At 33.7% G+C, this 14,637-nt stretch overlaps 1 protein-coding gene across 1 annotated transcript in view; it reads left to right on the top strand.

Annotated features, from left to right (window-relative positions):
* Positions 1-9: 9 nt before the first annotated feature.
* The window catches only part of LOC143085264 (uncharacterized), a 79,683-nt gene continuing 65,055 nt past the window's right edge, over positions 10-14,637 (top strand). The window contains exons 1-6 of the mRNA XM_076261513.1: positions 10-1,443; positions 4,557-6,549; positions 6,768-6,965; positions 9,464-9,676; positions 10,747-10,923; positions 11,717-12,072. Of these exons, the coding sequence (XP_076117628.1) occupies positions 25-1,443; positions 4,557-6,549; positions 6,768-6,965; positions 9,464-9,676; positions 10,747-10,923; positions 11,717-12,072 (4,356 nt within the window). The 5' untranslated portion in view covers positions 10-24. The remainder of the gene's footprint in view (positions 1,444-4,556; positions 6,550-6,767; positions 6,966-9,463; positions 9,677-10,746; positions 10,924-11,716; positions 12,073-14,637) is intronic.

Genomic DNA, 14,637 nt, shown 5'->3' with positions numbered 1-14,637 from the left:
GGAAGAGCTCATTCGGTGTCAAGAATGACATCCGCTCCAGGGAGAGCTTTATCGATGTCAGGAATGACATCTGCTGCAGGAAGAGTTCCATCGGTGTCTAGAACGACATCCGTTGCAGGAAAAGCTTCATCGGTGTCTGGAATGACATCCACCGCAGGAAGAGCTCCATCGGTGTCTGGAATGACACCCGCTGCAGGAAGAGCTTCGTCATTGTCTGGAATGACATCACCTGTAGGAGGAGCTTCGTCTAGATCTGGAATGTCTTCTGTAAGTTCAGATTCACCAAATTCTAAATATGTGTCCGATCAAAGCTCTGGCTCTGGATCACGTCTTAATAAAATGTCGATGAATATGGTTCCTAGAGGTAATACAAATATAGACAAAAGTTCAGTAGGTAAATTCCAATCTGCAATATCTGATATACAAACATATGTTGACAAACATAATGAAGATGGTTCTAAAGGAATGAATCAAGACGACTCAAAAGGGTTCAATCAAGACAAAAATAAAATACAGAAGCTTGAATTCGAACATAAACAAAATGAAGTATCAGTGCAAGATCCACACGATAAACAAACAATGCAGAAAATAGAAATTGAAATAAAACAGGTTGAACTTTCAAAATCAGACGAACATAAATCCACTGGAAGGAATAAATTTAGAGAAGAAGATGGTTCTAAAGGACAAAACCAGGATGGTTCACAAGGGAAAAATCAGGACGGTTCACAAGGAATAAATCAGGATCAAGATAAAACAAAAAGTTCATGGGTTATCATTGGACATAGCACAAACACAGGCGGTGCATCACAAAAATTAGATATGTCGCCAAGTTCAGCTACTGGATCACCTCAACCCAAACAGCCTTCAGTGGGTATAAATATAGATGCAGGTATGAAAGGTGTCAACCCTAATATTAGAAATACAGCTATCAATCTTCAACTTAGAAACCAACAAACTTTAGCCAATCAAATTAAATCACAAAGACATTCGCAAAGCTTCAGAAATGCCGCTGTTAACCATCAACTTAAAAACCAGCAAACACTAGCCAACCAAATGAGATTACCTAGGCCTTTGAAAAGGCTTTCATGGCCTTCAAAACCAACTAAATCCATATCTATACCAGTCCAAGGAACTGCTTCATCATCGGCTCATACTACTGCTGGATCTACGAAAAGGGAAATACTAGCAGCGCCAAATTCGGCAGCCAGGGTCCAGTCAATAAAGCAATATAAACCGCTTATACAACAACTTTTAGTCTCGGAAGTAGATACAAAACGACCACGGCCCGCATTTCTAGATGATATTTCCGGTACATCTCCTAAAGAATGGAACATACTGAAGCCTTCCCTACCATCAAAATCGCTTACCCAGCATGGTGCGCTAGGAACAGGTCTACAAGGGTGCTCTTGTGCTCAGGCAACTCTAAACACACCAAAGCCCCAAGTAAGTGTTTACATTGAATATGATTTTAAAGGATGAAGGGTAAAAGTAAATGATACAACAATTTAAGAACAAAAAATTAAAATAAATCATCTTATCATGAGATCAATTTACAATTTAGTATAACAGACAGATGTCTATTATTTCAAAGTTCTCAATCACTACAAGTCTTTAGATAAAAACAGAAATAATCAAAGTTCTCCGACAAAGAAATGTCATTAAAGTATGGCAGAACACAACAGCTGACGTGGTTCCTGACTTAGATCCAGTATCATTTAGTTATTACACGGTATTTCGACATCTTTTTTAATTTTTATTGCATTCTGATTGAAAAAAAAATATGTATTTGCTGCAATCATAACTTTAAGGTTACAATCGCCTACAATTTTGTGATATTGATCTTCAGATGTACAGAATACACAAAAAAGCACGAAATTAAGCATAATATCGTGACAAAGTCAAACTGCAATTTAGTCTCTTTTTATTCTGTTTTGTTAACACGTCACTCAAAATAAATGATACTCAAGTAGAACAAAGCAGGTGGTCCCAAACAATTTCCATATAATTAAAACAACAATGTTATAAACAATAATATATCATTTTCGAAAAACAATTCTTAAGGAAGAAATTCAAAGGAGAATCGGAATTCAAAGGAAGTTTTATTTATCTTCATTTTATACATTTATGAATCTATCAAACACGTATTAATTGACTATGATATTTACATAGAATCTTAAGCGATATGTGGATGAACCTAAACGGATTTTAGAAGCATTCAAAAATAATAAATGATCCTTATTATATATCGATCCAAAATACCTCCAATTTGTAATTTTTGTAATTGATACAGCATGATATTTCCTGTATGTCAATTTAAAGATGATGTCTAGCTGTATATAGTTAAAAAGAAGTGTTTGAAATTATCGGTACTCATGTCTTTTACTCTATACGATTCTTTACAGTAAAAAACGCCTGAACGGATAACACAACAAGTAAATCAATATTCCGAGTTAATTATGTCTTGCAAGTGCTAAGAACAATTGTCACCTAACAATATAAAATACTTACATATAGGTAGAATAACTAGAGTTTAATTATTAAGCTAATTAATGCTTAATATAACCCAGTGATTCACTCGTTTATATTCATATATTCCATAGACAAAAATAAGCAAAGAGCCATCGAAACAACATCTGATAAACAAATTTAATAATACTTTTAGATATTTGGATGATATTTTGGCTCTCAATAATGACGACTTCAGTATGTTTATTAATGAAATTTATCCTGTTGAACTCACTTTAAATAAAGCTAATACTAACAATGACCACTGCCCTTTTCTCGATCTTGATATCTATATCACTAATGGAAAGCTGAATACTAAAATTTATGATAAAAGGGATGATTTTTCATTTCCTATCGTTAATTATCCGTTTTTAGATGGTGACGTTCCCTTGTCACCATCTTACGGTGTTTATATATTTCAACTTGTACGATTCGCTCGTGTATGTAACAATGTTTTAGATTTTAACGAGTGAAATGTATGTATTACTGAAAAATTATTACACCCGGGTTTTCGATATCACAAACTAGTCAAAACATTTACTAAATTTTATCATCGGTATAAAGACATCATTCGTAAATATAGCTCAACATGCAGACTTCTAATACGTTCAGGTATTTCACATCCAATTTTTTTATGGAAATATTCTTTATAAAGCACAAAGGTGTCAGTATTCACCTCAGCAACTTACAAAACCTTTGAATAGACTTATTAAGAAGGGATATAATTACGATACTGTTGTCAAGTCATTAAAGATTGCATATTTTGGCGTTAATATTGAGTCACTGATAAGGTCTTTGCATCGGAACTAAACACATTTATTCTAAAAACAGTTGTTGGCATGACACGGGTTATGTTCTTCTCATATATGTTATGATGGTATGATACTAACCCCTAACGGTAAGGATTGTGCCTGATGTTCATATGATGACATCATAATCTTTCAGTCAGTTTAATTGAAGTCTGGAGCTGGCATGTCAGTTAACTGCTAGTAGTCTGTTGTTATTTATGTATTATTGTCATTTTGTTTATTTTCTTTGGTTACATCTTCTGACATCAGACTCGGACTTCTCTTGAACTGAAATTAAATGTGCGTATTGTTATGCGTTTACTTTTCTACATTGGTTAGAGGTATAGGGGGAGGGTTGAGATCTCACAAACCTGTTTAACCCCGCCGCATTTTTGCGCCTGTCCCAAGTCAGGAGCCTCTGGCCTTTGTTAGTCTTGTATTATTTTAATTTTAGTTTCATGTGTACAATTTGGAAATTAGTATGGCGTTCATTATCACTGGACTAGTATATATTTGTTTAGGGGCCAGCTGAAGGACGCCTCCGGGTGCGGGAATTTCTCGCTACATTGAAGACCTGTTGGTGACCCTCTGCTGTTGTTTTTTATTTGGTCGGGTTGTTGTCTCTTTGACACATTCCCCATTTCCATTCTCAATTTTATCTATGTCAATTTAAAACAATGAAAACGAATAATTACTCAAATGCTACGTCATAGACTGCAAGCTATTTAATATCAATGGAATAAAACTCTTTTCTTGATTAAGTACAAAGAAAGCACCAGAAAAGCATTGTTTTAATAAATAGACTATAAACAGAAATTTACAAAATGATAAATATTTTTTTGTCGGAACCGTCAAAATAGCACTTAGGAAGCTATTTTTACAAAAGTCGGTAATTTAGAATGTATTAGGCATGTAAGCCTGCAAAAAAAACATTAAAAGATTTAAATTGGTTAAGTTTGATTTCTCGAAAGTTCCGTGGGAAAATAATCTTTCTACAAATAAAAACTTAAAGACAACATGATTTCCTTTCGATAAAAGTAGTTATTGTTTACCATATAAGAAATATGGGTTATATATCAACGAGTCACGTCAACAACAAAAAAAAACCACTAAAACAGCAGGTAATTTTTTGTTTTAATATAAAGATGATATTTACACCTAAAAACATGAATTTTGAGGTTAATAAACATTGTGTTTCACTCAACTGTTTGCTACAAATAAATTCTGTACAGTTTTAGATTGCAACTCATTTCTTCTTTTCAGTTGATACAGGCTACGGCAAAATTAGCGATTGTTGGGGATAGAAATGTTCTTATAGCAAAAATGCCTAGAGCTAAAATTGTAGATGCAGATGGAATGGGGGATTTTCACTTAGAATTTCCTAACTTAATAATACAGCCTACACTTACTGAAAAAATTGCGTCACCATCTGAATTATTCGGTATGAACATGAACACCGGAACAGGCTCGACTGACGACTCGGATATATTGGTTGTTGCATTGTTACCTAAAGGATCGAAACTGGGTTCCAAAATGTTTAAAAATTCAAAGAAAGATTTACAATTCAATAACCTATTTGATGCAGACATAGGTACGCAGGTTAGCGAAATAAGTGTAAATACACCATCAGATACGAACTTAGGTAAACAGGTTAGTGGTTTAACTGTTAATAAACCATCATATACGAACTTAGTTAAACAGGTTAGCGATATAACTATAAATAAACCATCTGATGATACGAACATAGGAACACAGGTTAACGATGTGTCTATAGATAAAGCATCCGATACAAGCAAAGATGCAAAGATTACCGTTGATACTAGAAAAGATGATGGGAAATTAAAAATCAAGGTTCAAGCTGAAAATGTAAAAGACTCGACGATTTCTACTATAAAGGACAATTTATCAAAGATAAAATCAGACAAAATAAGTGTTGATACAAGCAAAGATGATGGGAATCTTAAAATTAAAATCAAAGCCGATTTGAAAAAGACCGATGTTAATGGCGCCATCAATGCTGTAAAAACTGCTAAAAAAAATGTAAACGACAAGGACAATTCAAACTCAAAATTAGCAAATGTTCAAAAAGTGAACGCATTAGGTGGTGAAATCAAATCTGAAAAAGACTCAAATTATGTCGGTTCCAGTCTCATAACCAAGAAGGAGTCTACAGCTTCCAAATCAACTCCAGGAAAACAAAAAGTTATTTTGTCCGCGGCTAAGGTTCTTCCAACTAAACCTGTTGCTCAGATCAAGATTGAAAAAAGCAAAGATGACGGAAAGTTAAAATACAAAATAAAAACAGAAACAGGACGTGATGATAACAAGGCTACAACTGCCATATCAATTCAAGGAAAACAAGCTGCTATTTTGTCCGCGGCCAAGGTTCTGCCTGCTCAACCTGTTACTCAGATCAAGATTGACAAGAGCAAAGATGACGGAAAGTTGAAATACAAAATAAAAACTGAAACAGGACGTGATGATAACAAGGCTAACACTGTCATATCAACTCAAGGAAAACAAGCTGCTATTTTGTCCGAGGCTAAGGTTCTGCCTGCTCAACCTGTTACTCAGATCAAGATTGAAAGGAGCAAAGATGACGGAAACTTAAAATACAAAATAAAAACAGAATCAGGACGTGGTGATAACAAAGCAAAAACTGATATAAAACTGACAATAGATAAATACGGTCGTGTATTACCAGATATTGAGGTTAAAAAGCAGTTCAGGGATAGATCTGTGTCTGTGGAGAGATCATCTTTTGTTCATTCTGGTAAACATGCTAAATCGAACCAGATAACTGTAGCCGGGAAACATACTGATAGATCTATTAAGCGTGAAGAAGACGGGGATAATACATATACAATAATACAGGGGAACGGAAATACCTTGTCGACTGGTACCGCATCAGTGAGTATAGGTGTAGACTCAGCAAAAACCACAAAGATAGCAGAAGCTGTAAAAGCACTCACAGCCCTACAAAAAATACAGGCAAAAAATCAAGCTTTAGCAGCAGGGAGTATAAGGTCAAAACCAACATTGCCTGATACAACATACAAAATTCCTAGCAATGGTGGAAGTCTCAATACACTATCAGAAAAGTTATCAAAACAAATTAAATTAAAATTGAAAACTGACGATGTGGACGTTTTATCTAGAAAAAGATTGCTATCTGCAGTTTTAGCCAAACAACCATCACTTACAAAGGTTACTTCTTCAGCGACTGTAGCAGCAACGGCTACTCCTAACTTAGAAGGTGAGTTAATATTCCTATCTGTTTTGAATAGCTATTGACCATTTCAAGAAAGGCAAATGCTTTTAAAGGTAGCAGAGTTTCAACTATTTTTTTGACTATTCCATAAATCGTTTTAATGATATCTTATAGTGTTATAGTTCTTGTATTGATATTGTAAAAATCACATATTTTGGATGATTTTATAGAATGTAAATTTTGTTTCTTCTTGTGTATTTTAGCCTTATGTTTGCTATATCTGGGTGCATTCATCGATTCTATTGGATATGCACCGTTCCCTGGTAAATGTAATAAATTGGTACAATGTTTCTATCTTGGTGGAAAACTTCAGACTGTTGCCAGAGATTGTCCTGCTGGTATGTTCTGGGACCAGAAGCAGTTGCTGTGTAGACCACCAGATGATGTTATTTGTCTCGAAGGTAAGTGCAATGTATTGTAATCTTCGCCATCTTTTTTATTGGAAATGTATGGTAGTTTTTTCTCTCTCTCGGAATACAAAGTCGATATAAAAATAAAATTCTTAATATCATAGACTCTTTACTTTTCTACATTGGCTAGAGGTATAGGGGGAGGGTTGAGATCTCATAAACATGTTTAATCCCGCCGCATTTTTGCGCCTGTCCCAAGTCAGGAGCCTCTGGCCTTTGTTAGTCTTGTATTATTTTAATTTTAGTTTCTTGTGTACAATTTGGAAATTAGTATGGCGTTCATTATCACTGAACTAGTATATATTTGTTTAAGGGCCAGCTGAAGGACGCCTCCGGGTGCGGGAGTTTCTCGCTACATTGAAGACCTGTTGGTGACCTTCTGCTGTTGTTTTTTCTATGGTCGGGTTGTTGTCTCTTTGACACATTCCCGTATTTCCATTCTCAATTTTATCTCTTTAGTGTCTGTGTAAGCAAAACCATATTCTTATTCACTAAAAGATTTCTGTAGTAGTTGCTGTCCATAAAATGCAATAAAATTTGCTAAAAAAAAGTGGGGTGATTTTTTTTTTTTTTTTTTTTTTTTTTTTTTTGTGTTTGAACACTTTACAATGTAAAACACTTGATTATTTCTATCTAATAAATAGAAAATAGGTGCTTTTTAAAATATGTATAAATGTTACATCTAGATCGTAATTAGTTCGTGTCATGAACTATGCTCGTATTAACATAGATATACATTATATATGTTAAAATAAGTGTAAAGAATGACATGACAGAAGTATTTCGTTAATAAAAAAAAATGTCACATTATTGCCAGTTATAAATTACTCTATTATACAGTTGAATTAATATTGACGGTGACAGTTCTATCGTATTTATCGACAGGACTAATAAAAATAAATGAATGAGTGAGCTACTAGACACCAATGTTAAAACTACAGACCATAATGATATGCAATATGACTATAAAACTTTTCTGGTTCGATTTATTGTACGGCTTTTGAATTTTAATTGCCAAGCGATATAGAATAAATTTCAGGATTCCAATGGTTATTTCCCCCTTCAGTGTTATTCTTCGGAGTGATTTGTTACAAATACATCTGGGTTAGTAGTTAACCCAAATGTATCTTCGCATTTGGTCCGAGACCACAATTATTTCGTTTTGCATTTCTTTTAGAACATAAATAAAAAATAAAAAAAAATCCCACCTGCGCTTTCTCAAAGAAATTTTTACAGTGTGTTGTACTACTTTTGGGACAAACTATCTCAAAATTATAGAAAACTTCATCGGCTCTAACTCAAAATATGAACAATTTTAGGTTTGGGGCGTCTTGAAATCTTTTGACAGTTTCCGAAGTGCTCATTTTTAACCTTTTTCAGCTGGACCAAATTACTACTTTCCTTTAAAATTCTGGACCCAAATTTTTTACAGTGTAATTTCACCCCTCAGATACTTGCAATTTGAGGCATTAAACATGGAGAAATAAATTTGGAAGGGGTATAAAAACTAATGGCAAGTAACCCACTGTCAACACTAGGGACTATATTCGTCAAGGGACGCGGACAATTGTGGTCTCGGACCATTTCTAAACAATTTAAATATGTCCGTTATATGAGACGTTTCAAGGAACTGTACGATTCTTTAAAGGTGTATTTATGTGATTAAAACAAATCTTGAATGTGAAACAATAACTTTTAACCAGAAGAGAAAAATAAGCCAAAAATACTCATGGTTTATTGAAATCCTTTTCGAGATATTTGATTTTTTTTTTTTTCAAATTGTGGGAAAAAGCTGACTCGAATTATCTTATATATAGCATATATACTTTATTTTGGCTCTAAGTAATCTAGAATCTGCTAGAATATTGGTAAATGACCTTTTATGAGCTATTAATGTCTTATAAAGTATAAAAATGGGTGATATCTGGCAAAATAGTTCACCCGTATTGTAGGGAAAAAGCAAATGAGTCCTTATATCTCACAAAAATTCCTAAACCTTACATGACTATACCAATAGCAAGCATACATCAGAATCATTTTCTCAATAATGTCAGTTCTTCAATATTTTAGGCTTTTTAATGTATCTGGGAAAGTTTTATATACAAGCTTAATATTATATTTAATTTTTATAATTAAATTAATTTACATTCAAATCATACACACCGAAAGTCTTATAGTTCTTCTATCATTAAACGTTGGTCTTATCGTATACCGTGCTCCTATCGATTCGTCGCTTATCGTCAGGTAAAGATTTTAGAATTGGCGTTTGCTTTGCTACGTCTCTGTTGTAAAATATCGGATTACAGTTACTTGTTCCATGTTAGCACGCACGTACAAACTCGTAGCTGAAACGAAGAAGAGTAACTCATACCCGAACACATACAACATATCGTCCTTCAAATGCATGTAACATTTGCCACTGAACCAATACAAAAATCAATGTTCAACTACATGTATAATTAAATTACAAAACATAATATTCGTTTCAGACCAGTGTTTGATTCATGGAACAAATCATTATAGAAGAGATGGAGGGTGTAATTGTTTCTACAAATGTGTAGAAGGGATATCAGTACCCTCATGTTGTCCTAAAGGTTATCGCTATGACGACGATAAAGAATGTGTAAGAGCATCAGGCAGGGATCTGTGTGACGACGAGTGTGAAACTCCGAGTATTTTAACAAGACAGCTTGCTCAAACATGTAAATGAATTATCATTACTAGTATCATTTTATCTATTTTGGAAGGCGATGTGAGAAATAAGATATATAGTTAATGGTTAAATGCATGCTCATATGTTTTATATTGTTGAGTCGTCTACGGTAAAGTTTCCATGATTCTTCATCCAAAATAGAACATCAGTTTTCTTTTATTTTTTAAAGTACAGTGTCATTGAAAATCAAAATTGAAATCATGACTTCTTGATATAAAAGTGTATATTCGGACATAGATTACATTTACAAATTGTCATGCTGATGATGTTTCAAAGATTTTCTCTTTAATCAAGTTTGCGATCCAAGTGAAAGCAAAAATTTTACAAATTAGTTGTTGAAATCCGAAGATCTTCTTTCAATTCATTATTCACATTTTCACTAAAACGCTTCCAGAATTTCTCTATATACATTAACTGTCATATATCATCGATGACCTTTGTAAGAGTAAGAGAAACGGAAAAATCAAAACGGTAAATACGTCCAGGTTGCACTTTGTGAATACAGCTGTTTCTCAAACCACGCCTCTTTTTGGGCAGATATATACTATTCATAGATCATTTGATGTGTTGACATACTGTTTCCCAGATATGATGTCTATGTTTCATCCCATAGAGACATAACGTGGGGATGTTACCAGCATAAAAACATACTATTGCGGTGAATAATGAATTCTAAATTAGTGAAAAAGTAAAGGTTTGGGTAGAACACAATTTTAGTATATCAAGTTTAGGGCATATAAATATTGAAAATATGCCACACAGCCCTATGTTTTGACTTTTGAGTAAAATAGCAGTACATATCAACTTTCTATTTTAGGATATTATTTTCACGAAACTTAATAATAAATTTGTCAAAGTTTTAGCCTCAAAGGGAGTTCCTATGGGAAATTGTATTGTCTATATTTACAGAAATGCAATCTCCAAGTCGAACATTTTCTCAAGTGTTTTTAGGTTGTGTCCCCTTTCCATCGAACTTCCATTTAATTATTCCTTCTGTATTGTACTGCAAAAATATGTCTTATATGTGAAACAATTTCTCTGTACTTCATTATTTAACAGCTTGCCCAAGCTTGCCAGATCCAATGAACAGATATGGTTACCTTGCTCCTCAGTATGGCGGACTTAGAATTCGAGCTTGCCCATCCGGTACTATTTACAGTGAGAATCAATGTAGGTGTAAATCAAACATGAATGGAAATGGAGGTTTAAGAGGAAGCGCTAGGAAACAATATAGACGTAAGTTACAATACCAAAATACAGACCACGTTTTTGCTTTCTGTCATAATACAAATAAAAATTATTATTATGTCAATGTCAAAAAAATATCAAATATCTTGTATTTAACTTAAGTAACGGAGAAGATCAAGGTTTACCGAGCCTATCGACAGCTTTGTGCCAAAATACAAGATGTTAACATGTTTTCCAATAGCAATTTTTGTGTCAGTATATTTGTGTTTAGAATACATTTCGTTGAGTTGGCTCATATGGTCCTTAGAAGGTAATTCATTTTATGTGCGGTCCAAAGGACAATAATTGCTACCGATCCGCATCTTATCGAATACTATACTCATTGAGTAAGTATAAATCTAAACAAACGCACAGTCGCCTAAAGCTACATGTAAACACGTACTCTAACTTGAAAACAAATAAGGAACGTTACCCGTGTACAACTTTCATTAAAAAGAATAGAAGTTTTCGTTACTTTGATCTATTCATTTATTTACAGTTGTGCCTTTACCAATCAAGCTATTGGACCTCTTTATATAGACGGCTTAGCTACTATTTTTCCTAATCAAAAAGTGATAAAATGTTGCAATTTTATCATGTTCTCTATAATTATTTTTTACATTTAAATACTTATAAAATCATTTAAATAGTTATAAAAAACCTATTGTTCCTATATAAACATCTTTTGAAATATTTTTGTTGGCATTCAAGGAATAGGTAACATATAAAATGTTGGCATTCGAGGAAGACACCAATTGAAGGACAATTCATTACTATAAAGTATGGTGTGTATTTTTTTCAGATTGTAGTGCAGAATTTAAGATTAATTTTGACGACGGTTTTAAAGATATTTCAAAAGGTGGATTAGCCTTTGATTACAGTCATATATCCCTACGCCGTGGTAAAGGTATTTTCGTTGGCAATAGTAAATTGTATATTTGGGGCTTCCAAAGCCGATACCTCGGGAAAACATTTGCAATAAGAATGAAGGTCAAGATCAACCGTGGAGCTGGTAAATACAGACCTGAACCAATCATATCTAACTGTGGTCCCAATGGCGATTCCAGTGTTGAAATTGTTGTCCATCGAGGAAAAGTAATTTTCAAGGCTAAAACATCTGATAATCCAGAGGCTGTATTTATCACCGAAGATTATGATGTAAGTCTATAAATCTACCGTTATACTATCATTATTTCTGATATTAAGGTCGTAAAATCGTTACAGTTCTTTTATATAATATATATATATAATTAGGTCTTTCCACTTTTCTGTGGAAAGACCTATTGTTTTTCTTCTGATTATTTTTTTTTTTTTCTTCCGCCTAATTTTGTTCTTGCGATAAACATTTGTTTCGCAATATGTCGCTTAGATATTTTGTATATGATATCGAACAGTTTATGCGCTTTTGAAATTTACCCTGCGTAAACGAATACTTTTCTTTGTAGGAGTTATCTCCCCAAACACTGTTTTCCTTGTTACGGCATCTCCTTCGCAACCGTTAAAGATTATGACAAATTTATTTTACAAAATTGTTCGTTACATCCTCAGTAATTTTTGGCGTATATGGATCGAAGCGATTCGAAGAAATTTTATAGGAGTTATCTATCTTTTCGGAATAAATTTGTCGGTATGTTTTTTTAACTCATAAACCGTTAACCGTATAACCCTGGAATGTTTTTATTTGAGTCCCCTGATTCCTAACTTAGAAAATTAGGTCAAGGTCAAAGGTCAAGGTCATATTTTAGATTTTCATATGTCTTTGATTTCCCTATAACTCTTGAACGGTTATAGATACAAAACAATTAAGCAGTGAAAAATGCTTGGTACTTCAAGGGGCAACTTTTTTTACATTATGACTATATTGATTTTACCATCATGTAAGGGACATAACTCCCATCGATGGTTTTTAAAAGGCCATTTTTAGGCAAAACTCTTAAACAAAAGGTCCTTGACCCATAGGGTCTTTTGCAATGACCTTGTGGAGCAATGACCTTGACGAAGGTTACAAGGTCAAAGGTCAAGGTCATCAAATTATGTGGTTTTGGCACTATTTAAACAGTTTTATGTGTGTTTGAATTTCAACCAACCAACCAACATACCAACCAACCAACCAACCAACCAACCAATCAATCAATCAATCAATCAATCAATCATGATCATGATCAATCAACCAATAATGATCATGATCAATCAATCAATCATGTTTCCGTCTCATGTGTTTCTTATAGGGTTCAACCAACCAACCAACCAACCAATCAACCAATCAATCAATCAATCAATCAATCATGATCATGATCGACCAATCATGTTTCCGTCCTATGTGTTTAATATAGGGTCCAAGATCTTCTTTGTGTCTTTTTCCGTGTTTCAATTGACCCTATCCAATGTGTTTAACCAACCAACCAACCAACCAACCAACCAACCAACCAACCAACTAATCAATCAATCAATCAATCAATCAATCAATCAATCAATCAATCAATCATGATCATGATCAATCAATCATGTTTCCGTCTCATGTGTTTAATATAGGGTCCAAGATCTTCTTTGTTTCTTTTTCCGTGTTTCAATTGACCCTATCCAACGTGTTTAACCAACCAACCAACCAACCAACTAATCAATTAATCAATCAATCAACTAATCAATCAATCATGATCATGATCAATCAATCATGTTTCCGTCTCATGTGTTTAATATAGGGTCCAAGATCTTCTTTGTTTCTTTTTCCGTGTTTCAGTTGACCCTATCCAACGTGTTTAACCAACCAACCAATCAACCAACCAACCAACTAACTAATCAACTTATCAATCAATCAATCAATCAATCAATCAATCAATCAATCAATCAATCAATCTGTATGACTGTTTAATCATGACAGTTTATTGAAGGAACAAACTCTCAATTATTCAAGAAAAATTGAAATTTAATATTGTTCTTACGTCACTTCTGAAAAAAAATCCACATGTTCTCTGAAACTACAAGTACAATCGACCTCAAAATTTGCAGTCAGCAGGGCATACATGTACTAAACGTTTATAAAAAAACTTGGTGCAGATATCTCTCAAAGCTTTTCCTAGAGAAAAGAAATGACAATGCTGTAAAAATAGCTTGCTAGGTCCGTAAATCTCAGTAAAAACCTACAATAAAATGTCCGCTCCGAGTTTGAAATACTAATCTGTGTTACAAACAGGTGCTGAAAAATGTACATTATCAGAAAATAATCAATAAATGTGTTTTGAAGTTACACCGGATCAATTAAATCCAAAACATGCACTACTTGTGAACTGTCATCAAAATGTCAATTTCCTACAATGACAAAAGAAATTACATTGTGTACATTCCATCTCTATAGATGTTGTCTGTTTAACGTCCCCACCTAAAAAGAAATAAAAAGACTATCTTTTCGTTATTATAAACCCGTGTCACGTGATGTGGCGCGCGCGCTGTACCTAAAATAAAAGAAAAACTTTCCAAACTAAACATGAAACTTCTCCGGTAACAATAATATAGACCCCATACAGAAACAAACAAACAAACAAACAAACAAACACCCCCCCCCCCCCACCCCCAATTCAATTAATTTTACAGGGGGAAAGACCCCCTACAATTGCTTTTTTAAAGCAATTGATTTATATTGTAAAAAACCTTTTTAACCATTCTGTTCCGTTAATAATAAAAAAAAAAATCTCCCCGAGACCCCCTTTTGCCCCCCCCCCTTTTTTT

Source organism: Mytilus galloprovincialis, chromosome 8 (assembly GCF_965363235.1).
Source record: "Mytilus galloprovincialis chromosome 8, xbMytGall1.hap1.1, whole genome shotgun sequence".
Classification (NCBI taxonomy): Eukaryota; Metazoa; Mollusca; class Bivalvia; order Mytilida; family Mytilidae; genus Mytilus; species Mytilus galloprovincialis.
The sequence above is the reverse complement of the archived record's forward strand: the minus strand, read 5'-3'. Positions and strand labels throughout refer to the sequence as shown.